Genomic DNA, 20,481 nt, shown 5'->3' with positions numbered 1-20,481 from the left:
TCTTTTGCGATTCATAGAAACAAACGGAAAATGGCCAACAATACCCCTAACGTATTGAAAATGATTCAAAATACCCTTCGTTAATCTTTTGATCCGCAAATATCCCTAACGTTTATTTTTGGGCTCAAACTTACCCCTATATCTAACAGAAGGGTCAACAATACCCCTAACGTATTGAAAATGGCTCAAAAATACCCTTTGTTAACCTTTTGGTCTGCAAATGCCCCTAACGTTTGTTTTTGGGCTCAAACTTACCCTATATCTAACAGAACTAACCTGGTCAATTTATTGACTTTAATTTCGCCATGTGGTATTTTCTTAACCGGCCACGTATAATATTTGTATAAAATAAACCCACCTGTATATTTTAAAATACCCAACGACCCTGGCCCCGCTCCTATATATTTGGACGATCAGCTAAAAATAATTATATTCGCTAGTTAAATATATAAAAAAATATACATTGATTATATATAAAAATTTATATATTATACATTAATATTTTAATGTATATTTTACATGATATTAATTTTAGGAGAAATTATACGGTGTAGTTTTCCCTATTAATTATGATCTATAACTCGAATTTATTAAGCAAATATGAAAATGAAACGACAGTTTTTGCTAATATTTTAGCTCTATCGTTATATATTAAAACACTATTAGTTCTTATTGAAAATATCATGTGAAGTCCATTAATGTGCTAAGTAGTTGAATATGTATATAATTAAAAGTTTTAAATAATTTTCTTTCCATCCGTTTCTTTCCTTCTCCTTTAGAATCATATAAATAGAACATTATCATTTTTACGTTTGCAAATTAAAATTTATATTTGTTAAACTTGTTAAGATCTGCAAAATTTGAAGGAAAAACTACACCGTATAATTTTTCCTAAAAATAATGTAATGTAAAATATATATTAAAATATTAATGCATAATATACATATATTTATATATAATCAGTGTATTTTTTTATATATATATATTTAACTAGCGAATGTAATTATTTTTGGTCGACTGTCCAAATATATAGGAGCGGGTCAGGATCGTTGGGTATTTTAAAAAATACAGGTGAGTTTATTTAATACAAATAATATATGTGGCGGGTTAAGAAAATGTCACATGACGAAGTTAAAGTAAAAAAATTGACCAGGTTAGTTTTATTAGATATATGGATAAGTTTGACCCCAAAAACAAACGTTAGGGGCATTTGCGAACCAAAAGGTTAACATAAGGTATTTTTGAGTCATTTTCAATACGTTAGAGATATTGTTGGTCTTTTGTTAGATACATGGGTAAGTTTAAGCCAAAAAACAAACGTTAGGAGTATTTACGGATCAAAAAATTAACATATGATATTTTTGAACCATTTTCAATAATAAGTTAGGGGTATTGTTGGTCCTTTTCCGGTATAAACAAACCGCAATTTCATCTTCAGAAAGCGAAACATAAACTGAAACTGAAAGGCACCTTTTTTCACTACTCCCAAACTTACCTTTCCGCTTTCTCTTTCTCTCTCTCTATACCTTCGCGGTACCTTTCTCTCTCTACTGAAACTGAAAGGCACCTTTTTTTTTCAAACCTATGATTATTGATGATGATTATGTTTGAATATAATCTTATTTTCTTTGGAAAACAAATATTTGGATAGTATAATGTAGATTGTTGTGTTGTATTTTTGCGTCTCTGAGTTGAAGTTTTGCTTGTTTTCTTTTGGATATGGTTTATCGTGCGAACTTGAAATCAGCACGCTTAAGGCTCGAAGGCGAATAAATTGAAATATTTGCAGAGAAATCTCTGTGAAGTTTTGCTTTTTAGTGTATGTGTTTCATTTTGCAATCCTTTTGTAATTGTGTACAAGCTACCTGCTTGATATTTGCTTTAAGGAATAGAAATGGAGTTAAATGCTGAAAAGACAATTTTTCTTCTTCTTTTTTGTTATGGTCTAGAGACTAGAGGAGCATAAGAAATTTTAATGACTCCACGTGTGTATTTCTTCATGCTTTCCCTTTTCTTTTCCAAATTCTATAGCAGTATTGGGCTACCAGTAGCTATGACATGTAAATTGATAGCATCTTTTGGGTAATGACTTGAGAACAACAATTCCGTGGAGCTGATTAATTGTTCTATGTTTCTGAGATTATGGTTTTTGTCTACTCTCCTTGTGTTGAATCTTGATAGTTAAGATAGTGTTAGCTCGTCATTTGGATTTCCTGGAGGTCAGGGGCAGAGCTATCTAGAGCCAAGGGGGTTCAATTGAATCCCCTTCATTGGAAAATTATACTGCGCGGCAATAAAAGAGTTTTTTGGTTTGTATATAAACTTTTGAATTCCTTGGCATACGGGAAGATTCTAGTGTAGTAATATTGCTTTAGGTCACAAGTTTATATCCCAAGTGTGACAATCTAGTAATTTCCTCGAATCCCCTCGCATAAATTCCTGGCTCCGTCACTACTAGAGGTTAGGATGTTATACTAGGTCGCATACTCTACTTGTTTATCTGATTGCGGTCAATATGATCTGATTTACCTATCTGTTCATGAATATTCAATTCATGGACCTTCTGTGGCATATACGGTGTTGAGTATGGCCTTTAAGGCTATTATTTCTTGAATAAGAGTGCATGGATAATTGGAATTCTAGTCTAGCTTCCTAATTTCAATTTCTTTTCTTCTTTTACTTTGTAATTTTGTTCTATAGGTCGAATTTGTCTATCAGTAGGTTCAATTATTGTGCTTTTCTTTCTTTCAGGTCAAAGCAGGGGAAATTCATCAAATCATTTTACATTCAGGGTGTGTGCTTTAGCTAGTGAGATGATCTTGGCCTCTCCTCATCCAATATAAAACTGAAACTTCCCGGGATTTTGCATGTCTGGTCTTGTGGCCATTGTTGATAATATTGGAAAAACACTTTCTTTGTCAGATAGGACAAAGTCTCTGGACGCCGTGTTAATTGCTGACAATAACGGCTCTAATAAATGGACAAATGGTGAAGTCTGTCATACTTCTGGAAGCACCAGCTTTAGAGTTAGGGATATCTTCTTACCAAATGGGGAATCATATTCTGGATCGCTGCTTGGAAACATACCTGAGGGTTCAGGAAAGTATATCTGGTCAGATGGTTGTCGGTATGAGGGTGAGTGGAGACATGGGATGAGGCATGGACATGGGAAGCTAGAATGGCCTACTTCTGCTGTCTATGATGGTCATTTTTCAGGTGGTTATATGCATGGTGAGGGGGCGTATATTGCACCTGATAAGGTGACATATAGGGGACGCTGGCGGTTGAACCTCAAACATGGTTTAGGGCATCAAGTGTATCCCAATGGAGATATTTTTGAAGGGTCCTGGATCCAAGGAACCCCTGAAGGACCTGGTAAGTATACATGGGCGAATGGGAATGTCTACTCGGGTAATATGAAGGGAGGGAACTTTTCTGGAAAAGGAACTCTCACTTGGATGAGTGGAGATTCATATGAAGGAAGCTGGTTAAATGGTACAATGCACGGTGTTGGTGCATATACATGGAGTGATGGTGGCTGCTATATTGGAACGTGGACACATGGGATAAAAGATGGAAAAGGAACATTTTATCCTAGTGGTAGCAGACTTACAGCTGGTCAGGAATTGTACCTCAATGCTTTGAGAAAACGAGGATTACTTCCAGATTTGAGAAAACAAAAACGAGTCTCACATATCTCTCACGCCTCTTCAGTAGATATAGGGAATGTCAAATTAAGTGGAAACCATTCATACAATAGGCTCCCGAAGGGGAACATATTAAAGCATGAGCAGTCAAAGCCCAGTAATGTTACCCTGGAAAGACGATGGAGTCTTGAAGTAGCTATTGAGAAGGTAATTGGAAATGATATAGATGGTGTTGACATTGGTAATGATATGAATACTCCAATTTTGGAAAGAGAATACATGCAAGGTGTACTAATCAGTGAGGTTGTCCTAAATGATCGATTCTCACCACAATCTAGAAGAGCAGCAAAAAGGAGACAAAGAAAGCTTGCAAGGGAATCAAAGAGGCCAGGTGAAGCAATTATTAAGGGTCATAGGCGTTATGATGTAATGCTTAGTTTGCAGCTTGGGATCAGGTACACTACTTACAGCAATTGTTTCCCTTGTTTCTCTCTCCATCCTGTTTATAGCATATTGACATTGCTTCATCCATGGTTCTTGGTAACTCCCATGAAATATTCAACATAACAGAAACCACGGTCCATATATGTGAGGTCTAAAGAAAGACATGTTTCTGCCCTCCTGTTTATCTTATATCAACCTTTATGACCAGTTAAGCTTCTAGTTTATGAATGTTGAAAGGTTATGAAATGTGACCAGATACTCTGTGGGGAAAATTACACCGGTACAAAGACGAGAAGTGGGAGCCTCTGATTTTGGTGCCTGTTCGAGCTTTTGGATGTATTTTCCTAAAGAAGGATCTCAACTGACACCTTCTCATCAATCAGAAGATTTCAAGTGGAAAGATTATTGTCCAGTGGTTTTCAGGTTGGTCATTTACCATCTTCTACCTGCAAAGTCAATTACAATTTGTGTCCGCTAGATATAATTTTCAGTTGTCAATTCCATTGTTTTTTTATTTTATTCTCGAAGGCATGTCATTATGTGTAACAGTGAGGAAATAGCTTGATCTATTCCGACAGAATTCTGATCAGTAAATGTACATTTCCCAAGTGAATTAATATACAGGATATATCTGTAAATCATAGCTTCATATCTTTTATGCCTTCTATCAGCCGTACTTCTCCTTTGCTGACCAGTTAAGAAAGAGAATCTTCTGATATTCATTGATCTTCGACCATTGATCAACTGAGCTACCCCCCTGTATCCCTTATGTATATTCATATTCTGGGTGAAATTAATGGTGTCATAGAAGTCTAAGCTAATTATTGCCATTTTGTTTGTTTATTTAATATTTGTATATGTAGAATAACTGAAACAGATTGACCTTCTTGTAGGAATCTGAGGGAGATGTTTAAGATTGATACTGCTGACTATATGATGTCCATCTGTGGAAATGATGCACTTAGAGAACTTTCTTCTCCTGGGAAAAGTGGCAGTGTGTTTTTCCTGTCTCAAGATGATCGTTTCATGATTAAGACATTACGAAAGTCAGAAGTTAAGGTGTGCAATCTCAGCTTAAATGATCACACCGCCTCTTAAACTATTTTACCAGGGTGGTAGTCATGATTGTTCAGTTCAGGAAAGCAGCTGCATGTAATGGGAAAAGATCATTTAAGAGGCTGAGAGGGGGTCAATTGAAGTACTTCCTCATCTGTAGTTTCTTTTATCTCGTGATATTGCCTTGGAAATAGCTAACCTGGAATTTCTGCTTCCTTCTCTTTCATCATTCCCTTGAAGAGCTATGCCTCCTAATGCTTGGCATGTTTTCTTGTTTTCGTTATATTTATAAAGTCTCTCTTTTGATAAGTAATTTTGTTGCGTAGAAGCAATAAGATAGTGCTTACAATAACTTCTCAAAACATGTCATTTTTGTAAACCTTTGACTAATGTATCAGCGTTCCTCTGATATTTGTAAGATAGGTATATGAAAAGAGCACTCTTTCAATTAGTGTCGGTTATAATTCTTATTAACGTTCATCTCATTTGTAGGTTCTGCTGCGGATGCTTCCAGATTATCATCGTCATGTCAAGGCATATGAGAATACTCTCATCACTAAATTTTTTGGCCTTCACAGGATAAAGCCTTCAAGCGGACAAAAGGTATAAACTGTAAAACAATCACATTGTTTCATCATTCCTTTGTTGTACTTATGAGTTTCTACAAGCTGCGGAAGGTAAAGTTAGGATAGCTTGAGAAGCTATTTGACATCAAACATGTTTACCGTTTAATAATGAAAGAAAAAACTTTCTTCTTTTTTTTTTTACAAAATTAAGTAGGAAGCTGGCTTATCACTGAAATAAAAATGACTAATCATAAAATATCGTATAACACATCTCAAAATACTATAAATTGATACGTAGAGACTTACATGTTTAGGTATTTATTAGTCACATCAATGACAAGTATATGTTTATGAGTAAAATTTTTGACAAGTGGTTTGGTTCCAGAACATTTTCCCTTACATGCATGCTATCATTTGAAGAAAGAACATATAGGCTTTTGCATGTCAAAACTAACTCATTTTTTTCCCAATAACATTTGCAGTTCTGTTTTGTAGTAATGGGAAATATGTTCTGCACAGAGTTAAGAATCCACCGACGATTTGATCTTAAAGGTTCTTCACTTGGACGATCTGCAGACAAGGTCGAAATTGACGAGAACACAATTCTTAAGGATCTAGATTTGAACTACTGTTTTTATCTGGAGCCTTCTTGGCAGGAAGCTTTACTAAAGTGAGTTTTGGTAAAATATTCGTTATTTTGCATGTATTTCCTATGATGTTTATGCACTTAACTTTTTCTTTGCTTCTTACCTCCTTATCTTCATAGGTCTTCACTTTATCTCTATAGTAATATCTGAAGGTTTACTTGCCATCCCGTAATGGTTGATCTTCCATAGAGCTTCTTGTAAACATTAGTGAACGTTCATGTGCTAGGACTTCTTCCTTTCTTAAAATCTTTTGTCTACCTTTAAAAAAAATCCATTCTTAAGTTTGATCAAGTCCTTTAATTATTTAGCATTTAAACTAGAAGGTACCTTGTGCAGTTAGATATCCAAGGATTTAAACAGCAACAGCCTTCCTTTACTGGTAATATTACTGTACTGAACAAAGTGGTTCAGTTAGCCCTTCAGTTAACGCCTGTCTCATTAGCATGATACTTTCGAGGGCTTTTGATAGATGTAGCAATTCATTCTGTAACAAAGGAAAAACTCCAATATATTGCAGTCAGTTGAATAGTTTCATGACTTACTGGTTTGACATTTTCTGTTTCCTTGTATTAGGCTATTAGCGATTCTCAGCCACTATAGTCGTATTTCTTTTGTAACAGTTCCACATGATTCATCTATGTAAATATGGTGGAAATTTCTTGCTGTGCTCATATCAGTCTGTTATTTTTGCAAGTTTAATAAGATAGAGTAAGGCTTAGAGTGCATGGATCTATTTAGTACTTTTCCTGGAAGCAGTTACAACTGGCATTCAAAAACTATTCGAGAGTGTTTCTCTTTATGTTTGATGATCACTGACTTCACTAGAACCTTTACGTATTCATGCAAATTACTTCAAGTATTTCTGCATGTTTAATAAGACCGAGTAACGTTCGTGTGCATTTATCTGGTGCTTTAACCTGGAATCAAGTAATACTGGTACTGGCACTGGAAACAAGACAGTGTTTCTCTTTTATATGGTCACAGACTTCACTCTAAAATGATACTAGAATCTTCTTGAATTCATGCGCATTTCTGTGGTAACAAGTAAACAATGGTATGTGTAAATAGCTTTTCTCATTCCGTAGTTTAATTATATGATAAATTCCTATTTTGTTAGTTTAAAGAGATCAAGAGGGGAAAGAATTTTTGAACTTAAGATGCCATAGAAAGAGTAGAATGTCACTTACTACTGTAGAAGTAACTTGCATTGTCTGATGTTTCTTTAAGGAGATAACCATTTTCAATAGTGTCGCAACTGAAAATAATTGATTTGAAATAAAATTTCCTTTTTCAGTTCAGTGGAAATCCTTTTAAATGCTCTCACTTTGTTTGTGGACATTCATGTACTTGTACAGGCAGATAGAGATCGATAGTAAATTTTTGGAGGAGCAGCACATAATGGATTACAGCCTCTTGTTAGGTGTTCATTATAGAGCACCCCAGCACCTACGATCTCCCATCTCGTGCAGTGGACGTACAACAGCAGAAGGACTAGGAAATGTTGCAGAAGATGGTATGTTTGTTTCTGAAAGATTATGAATGTTTCATGTGTTTTCCAATCTATGTGATCATTTCTTTAATGTAAATTACTGATCCCCCTTTCTAATCAATGAGCGTGCTTGATCACTGTTTCTGAAACTTTATTATTTTATTTATTACAGAGTCTCTGGAGGATGAAATATCACCCCAGGGCCTTGTTTTAGTCCCTCGTGGTGCAGATGATAATAATGTAGTCGTAGGACCTCATGTCAGAGGCAGCCGATTGCGAGCAGCATCTGCTACAGGTGACGAGGAAGTGGATCTCCTCCTTCCTGGGACTGCAAGGTATCTTCAAAAATCTTGAACATGGTACTTTCAGCTCACTTAGAAGTTTCATTCCAGGATAGCGTGCATGATTCAGTTGCTAGAACCACAGTGCATCAAATAGGTTTAAGTGTGAATACTAGTGTATAGGAGTTTCTGATACTCAAAACACAATATAAAAACAGAATTAGAAATTATACAGGCAAGAAAGTTCGCCGCATCTTTATGCTATATATCTCATGTAATCTGTTGATAATTTTGATCCCTTTTTCTGTTGATATTTTCTAAAAGTAGCTTCCCTCGTATCCCCATGCAGACTCCAGATTCAGCTTGGAGTGAATATGCCAGCAAGAGCAGAATATATGCCCAGGAAAGATGAAGCACTGGTGTTTCTCAAAGTATACGATGTTGTATTATATCTCGGGATCATTGACATATTGCAAGAATACAACCTAAGTAAGAAGATAGAATATGCATACAAATCTATTCAGTTTGATTCTATGTCCATTTCTGCTGTGGAGCCAACATTTTATTCACAGCGTTTCTTACAGTTCATCCGAAAGGTGTTTCCTGCAAAATCAGTAGTAAATTAGAAGAGTTTGTATATATTGTCGTTTATACCTCATCTTTTCCCTTAAACAACTAATCCCATGACTTGTTTGTAGCGTCCTCATGGGTTGACAAATATGCATCTACTATTTGCACTTATTGAGAATACGCTAGACGGCTTACAGGGGTTTATAGTGTATCTAGTGATTTCCTTTTCTTTTTTTTTTTTTCTGGAAAAAAGTAAATATAAACTCTTCTGGCAACAATGGAAAAACTTTTCTTTGCTGTCATTTGATTTTCTCAACAATGTTTCTGCATTTTGTACACCATTAACATTATGAAGATACCACCAACACACTGAGTTGAATTTCAATTTAGTAGATAGGCAACTCTCAAGTTGAGATGGAAGTTGGCAACCTGGATATGCCTGATGATGCAGGCTAATTTCCCAAGACATCAACGAAAATATAAATAAATAAAAAGAATCTGCCAAGAAGGTAGATTGATTCACTGACAATTTAAATACAAATGTATCTTATTAACTCAGATTTGGCTCCTGAAAATTGAGAAGATTAAATTTAAACAAGTATAAGCCTTCATTTCCGTGGAGCAGCAGCTAAGGCACCAGGTCACTTCTGATATTTGAAGTCGGTATGTATTACATTGCCTGCCCTAAAGCAATAGCAGTCATCATTTCATGCCTAGGCTCCAATATGGTGAGAGGATACCCTCATAATTATTTTGCAAAGTGGCTATTCCTTGTAGGCATCTTAAGTGTAGCTTGATTGATACTGTAATGGTGAGAGGATGAGATGAAAAAGAAAAGGCAAATAGTTACGTTGTACTTGTACCTGGGGGGTAAATTTCACAAATGGACATATAACTATAACTGTTTTTCACTAAAGTCGTATAACTTTGTTTTCTTACATGAAAATCATATAACTATGACTTTTTTCCACCAAAGTCATATAACTATGTTTTCTCACACAAAAATCATAAAACTTTTACTAATTCACACAAAATTCATAGTGATTGGAAAATATAATTTTCAGTAGTATTTTCTTATTTTGTGATTTTTTATTTTCTTATTTTCGGTCTAATAAATAATAATCCAATTAAAATAGGGATTAGCCAATCCGACCTGGCCCACCCGACCCAATACTCATATATAAAAATTAAAATAATACTAAAAGTGAATAGTAAATCCTTCAAAACATTATAGAATGTGTATATTATATGTATATAATACACACATATATATAAAAATATATTTTATCGGCTATTATTTTTGGGAACGACTAAAAATATACTCATATTTCTCCTATTTTAATTGGATAATTCTTTATTAGATTGAAAATAAAAAATTAGAAAACGTAAAATAAGAAAATACTATCGAAAAATTTGTTTTTCGACCACTATGATTTTTGTGTGAGTTAGTGAAAGTTTTTATGATTTTTATGTGAGAAAACAAAGTTATATGACTTTGATGAAAAAAAGTCATAATTATATGATTTTTGTGTGAGAAAATAAAGTTATATGACTTTGATGAAAAAAAGTGATAGTTATATGAAATTAATGTACTTGGCAGGGTTCAATACATTTGATAAGATATTCTTTTTCGCATTGTCTTTGCCATGGGTTGGCATTAATTAATGTTTTATAGTGAGTAAAAATGAGCTAACAAAAGTGATAGAAAAGCTACAACTACCAAAATCTTTTGATCAATGCTTTTGAAGGGTCATGTAATTAAAACGGGATGATAGCATTGGATCTACTCAATGATATTAGTTTTCGTAATGCAAGAAATGGTCTTAGCATCAAATGTCTCCCAAAACTTATGCGAGAAATAAGATGGGTTTCTAGAAACATCAAAATACACCATTGTTTACCCTTAAAATTGGATAACAATTAAATTTGTAAGTAATTTTAAGGATATGTGAATTCGTTTGGCACAAACTGAGAAATATGAGAATTGAAGTTAAAAATTAACTATAAAATGAAGCAAACCAATGTAACGCGCAACTTTGACCCTCGAGCTAGGTCGCCCTCGAACCAACTGAGTATATTATTGAAAAGCAAGAATTGAACAACTAAATAAGAGAGCTTAAGAGAGAAAACGTAATATATTGATTTGTTATGCGTGAATGTCCCCCTTACAAAATGATTGGAACCCCCTTTATATAGTAGAAGTGTTCTACATATGCTACAATTCTAAATACATAAGGAAATCTTCTAATTGGCTAATCAACTGGTTTTGACTTGATACATGCCGAGATCTCCGCCACAATCCTCGCCCGATCACGGATTCCTCGACTTTCTGTTATTCGACTTAGCAGGCTTTCTTCGATCTCGCTAGATCTCTATCCTTCCCAGTCTCGATTAACCATACAAAATCTTGACCGTATACAGATAGTCCCCTTATTTTTTGGAGAGTAATGACAAGAAACGATTTGAGCCTTCGATCTTCACCTCGATACATCATGACGTAATTGTCGTGACATAAGCATCAGGAGTGACCGAAACGTCTCGTCGGTAGAGTTTCCCGAGTATTTAATGCGCGTCAGTCAACGGTCGACCATTACCAATTTTGAACCGTTGTTGTGAAATCGATAAATAGCCCCCTTCTTCATTATTTCAAACTTTACTTTCAAATCTTTTTCATTCCAATTTCCATAGTTCTTTGCCTTCTCAAAGCTTCCTATCTTCAGGTTTTTGAGTTTCTTTGCTTGTTCTTCCTAAAACACCAAATACTTCAATCTCCATTCTTCTTTGCCCACAAAAACTAAATGGCCAAAACATCTAAAACTGTTTTGCAGAAAGAGGCTGCTTCCTCATCTCAGCCGGCCGGCGAGAAACCAGTGGTGGAGCCATGCCCTGAGGAACTTATTCCCGGGGGTGTGTCATTGATTCCGACTTTAAGGTCGAGAAACCCTCATTGGCTCCGGGTCGATGCGAGCCTGTATCGAGATATATATGCTCGATATCCAAAAGCCTCCTTGACCAGGTGAAGAAAGATTGCAAGTGGGGAAAAACGGACTCCAGACTACGTACCAGAAGAGACTTTGTCTTTCAATGACGAGGATGCAGAGGGGATCTTACAACCCCACAACGGCGCACTAGTAATATCTGTCCTTATGAATAAAATTCAAGTTAAACGTGTTTTGATTGATCTAGGTAGCTCGGCCAACATTATTCGATCGAGGGTCAAAGAACAGCTTGGCCTACAAGATCAAATTGTGCACATAGCCTGAGTACTTAACGGCTTAAACATGGCAAGCGAAACCACCAAAGGTGAAATTACTTTGCCAGTGAATGTGGCCGGGACCATCCAGGAAACAAAGTTCCATGTGATCGAGGGTGACATAAGGTACAACGCCCTGCTCGGAAGGTCGTGGATCCATAATATGAGGGCAGTACCCTCGACCCTTCACCAAGTTCTGAAGTTACCGACATCAGAGGGAGTCAAAATAGTGTACGGGGAGCAACCCGCCGCCAAGGAGATATTTTTAGTCGATGAAGTGATAGCGGTATCGGCACTCTCATCAACGAAGGGATCAGATTCGAAGGGAAAGCAGGAGGCCAAATAGAAACCATAGACACCGACCTCGACCCAATTGCAGGAGCAAGGGATCAACGAGGATGACGACTACTGGATCCCTCGATCCTTCATAATTCCCGATGACTCCGATGCCACAAAGTCAACGGTCGAAGATCTAGAACAAGTCACACTGGCTAAGCATCAACCCGAATGAAAGGTATACCTGGGCATGAGGTTAACCCCCGAGCTCAAGAAAAAACTTATTCATTTTCTTAAAGCTAACACAGATTGCTTTGCTTGGTCCCACCTCGATATGACAGGGATCCCACCAGAAATTACCACTCACAAACTGTGCCTGGACCCTAAATTCCGCCCGGTGAAGCAAAAAAGAAGGCCCCAGTCCGAGGTCAAACATGCCTTCATCAAGGACGAGGTAATCAAACTTCTGAAAATAGGATCTATTCGGGAAGTAAAGTACCCCGAATGGTTAGCAAACATAGTGGTAGTACCTAAGAAGGGAAACAAACTTAGAATGTGTGTAGATTATAAAGACTTGAATAAAACATGCCCCAAGGATTCTTTTTCTTTGCCTAATATCGATCGTATGATCGATGCCACGGCCGACCACGAGACTCTCAGTTTTTTCGATGCCTACTCCGGGTACAACCAGATACAGATGAACTCGGAGGATCAGGAAAACACCTCGTTTATCACTAAGTACGGTATATACTGTTATAATGTAATGCCATTCGGTCTAAAAATGCTTGTGCAACTTATCAAAGCTTAGTAAACCGAATGTTCGAAGAACAAATAGGAAAATCAATAGAAGTTTATATTGATAACATGTTAGTTAAGTCCCTGCGAGCAGAGGACCATTTAAAGCATTTGTAGGATACTTTCGATATATTGAGGAAGTACAATATGAAGCTCAACCCCGAAAAGTGTGCATTCGGAGTTGGCTCGGGCAAGTTTCTTGATTTCTTGATGTCCAATCGGGAAATCGAGATCAATCCCGATAAAATTAAAGTTATCGAGGATATCACGGTAGTGGATAATATAAAGGCCGTGCAGAAGCTGACGGGGCGGATATCCGCCCTAGGATGATTCATTTCGAGATCCTCAGATAGGAGCCACCGATTCTTATCGCTGCTTAAGAAGAAGAGCAATTTTGCATGGACTCCGGAATGCCAGCATGACTTGGAGGAACTAAAGCGGTATTTATCGAGCCCGCCGCTGCTTCACACCCCGAAAGTGGACGAACAACTTTGCTTGTACTTGGCAGTTTTGGAGATAGCGGTAAGTGGAGTCCTGGTCCGAGAAGAGCAAGGTACGCAATTCCCTGTCTATTATGTTAGTCGGACCTTAGGTGAGGTCGAAACTAGATATCCACACTTAGAAAAATTAGCGCTTGCTTTAACAAGCACCTCTAGGAAACTAAAACCATATTTCCAATGTCATCTAATATGTGTTATAACAACTTATCCTCTTCGAAATATTTTGAACAAGCCCGAGCTTTCGGGTCGATTGGCCAAATAGGTCGTAGAAATCAGTGGGTACAATATTGAGTATCGACCCCGAACCGCCATCAAGTCTCAAATCTTGGCGGACTTTATGGCTGACTTTACATCGGCCCTCGTACCCGAGGTTGAAAAAGAACTACTGATAAAATTGTGTACATCTTCGGGAGTTTGGACCCTCTTTACGGACGGTACTTCAAACGCGAAGGGGTCCGGACTAGGCATCGTACTAAAATAACCCACATGTAATATAGTTAGACAGTCTATCAGAACTAAAAAATAGACTAACAATGAGGCCGAGTATGAGGCCATGATTACAGGTCTCGAACTAGCTAGAAGCTTGGGAGCGGAGATCATAGAGGCTAAGTGTGATTCCCTCCTCATGGTAAACTAAGTTAACGGGACTTTTGAAGTCCGAGAAGATCGAATGCAGAGGTACTTGGATAAACTAAAAGTGGCTCTACATTGATTTAAGGAATAGACCTTGCAACATGTACCTCGAGAACAGAACAACGAGGCTGACGCTCATGCAGACTTAGGTTCATCGGTTGAAGATGACGAACTCAACTCGGGGACTGTCGTACAACTCATGAGATCAGTAATCGAAGAAGGTCACGCCGAGATAAACTCCACAAGTTTAACCCGGGATTGGAGAAACAAATACATAGAGTACTTAAAGAACAGGAAGCTTCCATTAGATCCAAAGGAGTCGAGAGTTTTGTGCACAAAGGCAACACGATTCACTTTGTCCGAAGACAGAACGCTATTTAAAAGGACGTTCTATGGACCGTTGGTAATATGTTTAGGACCGGGAGTTACCGACTACATCCTACAGGAAATTCATGAGGGCACATGTGAAAATCATTCCGGTGCCGATTTGCTGGTCCACAAAGTAATCAGAACAGGGTACTATTGGACCGATATGGAGAAGGATGCAAGGGAGTTCGTTCGAAAATGCGACAAATGCCAAAGGCATGCGCCTATGATTCATCAACCCGGGGAACTATTTCAATCGGTCCTGTCCCCACGGCCCTTCATGAAATGGGGAATGTAGATCGTTGGCCCTCTCCCATCGTCCCTAGGTAAGGTTCAGTTTATTTTGTTTATGACTGATTATTTCTCTAAATGGGTTGAAGCACAAGCTTTCGAGAAAGTCAAAGAAAAGGAAGTCATAGACTTTATTTGGGACCACATCATATGTCGATTTGGGATGCCCTCCGAGATTGTATGTTATAATGGAAAACAATTCATCGGCAGCAAAGTAACTAAATTTCTTGAGGATCACAAGCCGAATCGACCAACAAAACCATCATCCAAAATCTTAAGAAGAGATTAATCTATGCCAAAGGAAAATGGAGAGAAATACTACCCGAGGTTCTATGGGCATACCGCACAACATCGAAATCCAGTACCGGAATAACACCGTTCTCGTTAGTTTATGGCGCCGAAGCTCTGATCCTGATCAAGGTCGAAGAACCTAGCATCAGGTTTTGATATGCAATAGATGAGTCGAATAACGAGACCTTAAATACGAGCCTAGAATTGTTGGACGAAAGAAGCGAAGCCGCTCTCGTCAGATTGGCTGCCCAAAAATAGCAGATCGAAAGATACTACAATAGAAGAGCCAATCCTCGACATTTTAACGTTGGGGACTTGGTGCTAAGAAAATTCACCCTCAACACCCGAAATCCGAATGAAGAGAAACTGGGTCCGAACTTGGAAGGACCATACCAGGTTCTCGAAATCATCGGAAAAGGATCCTACAAGCTCGGCACAATCAATGGTGAACAAATCCCGAGCAATTGGAACATATCGCAGCTAAAACGATACTACTGCTAAGGTACAACCTCTCTCATTTTAATTTATATTTTAAACTAACCCTTGCAGGTGTTCGACCAGAAACAACGATGGATTCTTTGACACGAAGCCTTTAGGTCTGAAAGCACGCGTTGCACTCTTTTTTTCTTAGACCGGTTTTGTCCCAAATAGGTTTTCCAGTGAGGTTTTTAATGAGGCAACCATTGATCGTGCTAACTTAGAACAATTCAACAGTATCCGAGGCTTCTTTACAATCAACCTCAAATACTGGGGGGCATTGCCCTCGAATGTCAACTTTGATGCGAGGAAGTTACTTCATGGCAGCATGGTCTCGATAGGAAAAATTTGTAAGGGCCAAACGGTCAAACGAACCATGCCCGCATAGTTTACTCGAGTCCTGGAACAGAACATGTACGCATGTATAATCATTTATAAAGAGAAGTATTTTTCTTTACCGATATCTTATGCCTTAGAAAAGTTTTTCTACTTTACAATTTCATACTCTCGATCTATTATGTAAACAGGCTTAAGGGACGATCATAACCAGAGTTCGGATAATTACCCCCACGTTTGGGGACTATCGTCCGAAAAATAAACGAGATCGAATTATTAAAACTCCGAGATCATAAGACCTTATAGGCAACCCTCGATTTTTATTGACCACGACCACCCCACTCAAGGACTGACACTTCGGGCATGCTCGAAGTAAAACTGGAAAATAATCCCAAGGGGCAAATCCCGAACTAAAGAGTCTATGGCCGAATTAACACGGGTCGAAGACGTCCAAATTCCTTAACAAAACAGGCTTTCGAATTCTTTCATAAACCAGTTAAAAAGGCTACCCTCGACAAAATCATAAAAGGCTTCGATAATATCAAGCCTCGAAAACTCTAATGAGTAGAAAATTGTTCGAACTCTCGAACAATTCCTTATTTTATGCTAAGGCATTACAAGTTTTGCAAATACAAATGATAAAAAACTTTTTCAAGCCGAAAAGAGGAGAAAGTCATAAACAATCTTTTTACAAAAGCCTAAGGGCTGTTTTTTGCTTTGAGTTCGAGAGACCATCCTCGCTCAAATAAAAAATCTAAGGATTACTTTACTTCGAGTTCGAGCAATATATATATATATATATATATATATATATATATATATATATATATATATGTCAAAAATCATTTACAAGGACAGCATGGCCCTATCAAATTTCTCTACAAAAGACCGAAATGGTTTTAAAAGAAACAAAAAAAATACTAATCCTAAAGGACATAGTCTTCTCCAGAAGAAACATCTTCGCCCTCGAGGCCTTCTTCGCTTTCATATACGCTCATACTCCCAGAATCATCATCATCAGGAAAGGCCAACACTTTGGCTTCAGCTTCAAGCTCCTTAGCATTCTTGATCGGCTGTAAGATTGAAGCCACGAGCATGGATCTCCTCGAGAGTCTCCCTTCGAGACTGGCATTTAGCATACTCGATAACCCAGTTTGTTCGAGCCCGAGCAGCTTCGGCAACCTCTTTTGCTCGAACCTGAGCAGCTTCAGCGTCGGACCGGTAGACGGCCACCATTGCATCAGCATTAGCCTTGGCCATTTCAACCTTCGATTTGGCCGCTGCAAGTTCTATGGCCAGCCTCTCTCGATCGAAAGTTGCTGAACCCAACCGAGATTGGAACTCCTCAATTTTCTTAGCTTGCACCAAGGCCTTCTTTTTCAAGCTTCAGAGTTGGGTCTCAGCCAAGGCCAGTTGAGCTCGGGCAACCTCCTTTTCTGAGGCAAGGCGGTCCATGTTCTTCTTCCATGCCTCGGCCTCCGTTTTCACTACGTCCACTTCCTCACGAAGCTGCCCGATCACATCGAGCTTTCGCTGGACCTGTGGGACCGAAATGTTAGCCACCACGCCCGAGTTAGTGTCATTAACTTCAAAGATTCTTTTTACCTGCTCGGCCAGATCATCTTGTTCTTTCTCAGCTACTTCTAGCTCATCCCGAAGTCCTTTTGCTTCCCTTCTCTCTGCTCACTAAGAAGCTTGAAGGCATCTCTCTCCTCAGTAAGCCCTCGGATTTCGGCTTCGTACCGGCTCATCTCCCCTCGGGATCTGAAGAAAGCCTCGTGATGAAGCACAAAAGCCTACAAAAATAGAAAGAAGGAATTATACAAGGGGAGAAAAGTATAAGTATGAAAATTGACAAAGAAAATATGAACTTACCCCGTTCAGGGCATGTTGGGCTTTGTTGAAAAGACAAGGCGCTCCCACCTCATGCATCTGGGTTTGGTCTTCTTCCGTGACCAAACATTGGAGGTATCTAGCCACCCCTACGGGGGCAACAAGAACCCGGGCATCCTCTGGAATCGTGATAACGATTGTTCGCTTATGCCTAGGATTGACACTAGGGGCCGAAAATTGATTGGTCAGTTTAAAACTCGAGGAAGCCTCGCCCGAGCTCTTCTTCGGAGCCTCCAAATCACTCAGACCGGTGACATCTTTGATGCGCCCAATGGCCGATACAATAGCTGATGCATCAATGTTGAAGTTGTATTTCGATAGTCGTGGTGCTTCTTTGGGTTCAACAATTTTGTCGAAACCGCTCTTACTCATGAGCCCTCGAGAGCTCTGTCCTCGATAATTTCTTCTATCAATTCGAACGGGGTTGCGTCCAGGCCCGTTATTTCTCCGATCTCTACCGTATGGCTGATATCGATCTCTGTTTGACCATGGTTCCCTGTCAATATCCCTTTTAACTCTATCGATGGTCCTGTTTGGATAAACGGACCCAGAAGGAGCCCCCAACTGGTCATCCTTGACCCTAATCTTTGACTGGTACCGATTATGCACATCGGACCAGGTTACAGCTGGATATTCGATCAAGTTCTGCTTTAACTATTGTGAGGCTACCGAACTTCATATGTTTAGGCCTTGAGTGAAAGCCTGAACGGCCCAATCATCGGCGATCGGGGGCAAATCCATATGCTCTATTTGGAACCGAGATACGAACTCTCTGAGTATCTCGTTGTCTTTATGTTTTACTTTGAAGAGGTCCGACTTTCTAGTCTCGACCTTTATCGCTCCGGCGTGTGCTTTAACGAAGGAATCTGCGAGCATGGCAAAAGAATAAATGAAGTTAGGTGGCAAGTTATGGTACCATATCATCGCCCTCTTTGATAAAGTTTCTCCTAATTTCTTTAGCAGTACAGACTCAATCTCATCGTCCTCTAGATCGTTCCTCTTTATTGCGCATGTGTAAGAAGTGACATGCTCGTTGGGGTCGGTAGTTCCATTATACTTGGGAATTTTTGGCATGCAAAATTTCTTCGGAATGGGCTTAGGAGCTGCGCTCAAAGGGAATGGCTTTTGTACGAACTTCTTTTAATCCAAACCCTTCAAAATCGGTGGTGCCCCTGGAATTTGATCAACTCGAGAGTTATATGTTTCCATTTTTTTGTCATTCGCTTCAATCTTCTTCTCCCCCAATTCAATTCGCTTTGTCAGCTCCTAGAATATTTTCAAGATACCGGGGTCGGTCCCTGACTCATTCACATTTGACCTCCCCGGCACTGGTTCGTCCCTGTAAACAACTTCCTGTGATGGCTCGGGTTCGACCATACTCAGTGCGTGGTTCTGATTTTGAAGTTGTGCTATTGCAGCTTGTTGAGACTGCAACATTTCGAATATTATTCGAAGGCTGATTCCGCCTTCTTCGCCGCCCTGTGCGTTCTGACCGGCTGATCGAACGTCTCTGCGAACGCTATTTTCGGGGTCGATGCCCAGATTTGCATTCAGGGCATCATGGGAACTGACGTCGATGGGGTCTGCAACTGGTGCTCCCTCGAGGTCAACTGGAGGCACTTCATTTCCTTGGGGCGGCGGCTACGTTGTCATTTTCACCATGAAAACCAAGGCCATTATCGATGTGTGTGGGTACTGCTCGAGAGTTCGACATGCTGATCCTGGAATCAAAAACGCGTACAAGAACAAGTGTAAAACATTGTGTGTTATGAAAATTAGCACCAGACAATCACTATTATCTTTAGCCCCACGGTGAGCGCCAAACTGTTTACCCTTAAAATCAGATAACAATTAAATTTGTAAGTGGTTTTAAGGATATGTGATTTCGAGCTAGGTCGCCCTCGAACCAACTGAGTATATTATTGAAATGCAAGAACTGAACAACTGAATAAGAGAGCTTAAAAGAGAAAATGTAATATATTATTTTGTTATACGTGAATGTTCCCCTTACAAAATGATTGGAACCCCTTTATATACTAGAGTAGTTCTACATATGGTACAATTCTAAATACAGAAGGAAATCTCCTAATTGGCTAATCAACCGGTCTTGACTTGATACATGCCGAGATCTCCGCCATAATCCTCGCTCGATCACGGATTTCTCGGCTTTCTGTTATTCGACTTATGAGGCTTCCTTCGATCTCGCTAGATCTCTATCCTTCTCGGTCTCGATTAACCATACAAAATCTTGACCGTATACAGATAGTCCCTTCAGTTTTTGGAGAGTAATGACAAGAAACGATTTGAGCCTTCGATCTTCACCTCGATACATCATGACGTAATCGTCGTGACATAAGCAACAGGAGTGACCGAAACGTCTCGTCGGTACAGTTTTTCGAGTATTTAATGCGCGTCAGTCAACGGTCGGCCATTACCAGTTTTGAACCGTCGTTGTAAAACTAATAAATAGCCTCCTTATTTATTATTTCAAACTTTATTTTCAAATCTTTTTCATTCCAATTTCCATAGTTTTGCCTTCATTCCATTCTCCATTGGAAAGCGTTCCTAGCTATCGCCAAATTTTTTTATATGGTGATCATAGATTTGCTATAAAAACATAGCAGTCACTAAATTTCTTCATATGGTGGTTATCAAGATTTGCAACAAAAC

At 38.7% G+C, this 20,481-nt stretch overlaps 1 protein-coding gene across 2 annotated transcripts; it reads left to right on the top strand.

Moving 5' to 3' along the window:
* The first annotated feature begins 1,413 nt into the window (after positions 1–1,413).
* On the top strand, positions 1,414–9,002 carry LOC104104696 (phosphatidylinositol 4-phosphate 5-kinase 9-like). Of its 2 annotated transcripts, none has more exons than XM_009612839.4 (9): positions 1,414–1,533; positions 2,752–4,102; positions 4,347–4,514; positions 4,985–5,150; positions 5,640–5,750; positions 6,196–6,383; positions 7,716–7,873; positions 8,022–8,184; positions 8,480–9,002. In XM_009612839.4, exons 2-9 carry the CDS (start codon positions 2,868–2,870, stop codon positions 8,754–8,756), a joined length of 2,466 nt encoding a protein of 821 aa, XP_009611134.1. In that variant the 5' UTR covers positions 1,414–1,533; positions 2,752–2,867; the 3' UTR covers positions 8,757–9,002. The 2 variants fall into 2 exon arrangements, with proteins under 2 accessions (XP_009611134.1, XP_009611135.1); XM_009612840.4 differs by lacking the exon at positions 1,414–1,533 and adding an exon at positions 1,552–1,819.
* Positions 9,003–20,481: the final 11,479 nt, after the last annotated feature.

The sequence above is a fragment of the Nicotiana tomentosiformis genome, chromosome 2 (assembly GCF_000390325.3).
Source record: "Nicotiana tomentosiformis chromosome 2, ASM39032v3, whole genome shotgun sequence".
In the NCBI taxonomy this organism is placed as follows: Eukaryota; Viridiplantae; Streptophyta; class Magnoliopsida; order Solanales; family Solanaceae; genus Nicotiana; species Nicotiana tomentosiformis.
The sequence above is the reverse complement of the archived record's forward strand: the minus strand, read 5'-3'. Positions and strand labels throughout refer to the sequence as shown.

Excerpts from the sequence above, each read along its gene's own strand:
- LOC104104696 (XM_009612839.4), top strand. The coding sequence starts at position 2,868 with ATGTCTGGTCTTGTGGCCATTGTTGATAATATTGGAAAAACACTTTCT. Across the intron at positions 4,103-4,346 it reads AGTTTGCAGCTTGGGATCAG|ATACTCTGTGGGGAAAATTA; the intron begins GTACACTACTTA and ends AAATGTGACCAG. Across the intron at positions 6,384-7,715 it reads TGGCAGGAAGCTTTACTAAA|GCAGATAGAGATCGATAGTA; the intron begins GTGAGTTTTGGT and ends GTACTTGTACAG.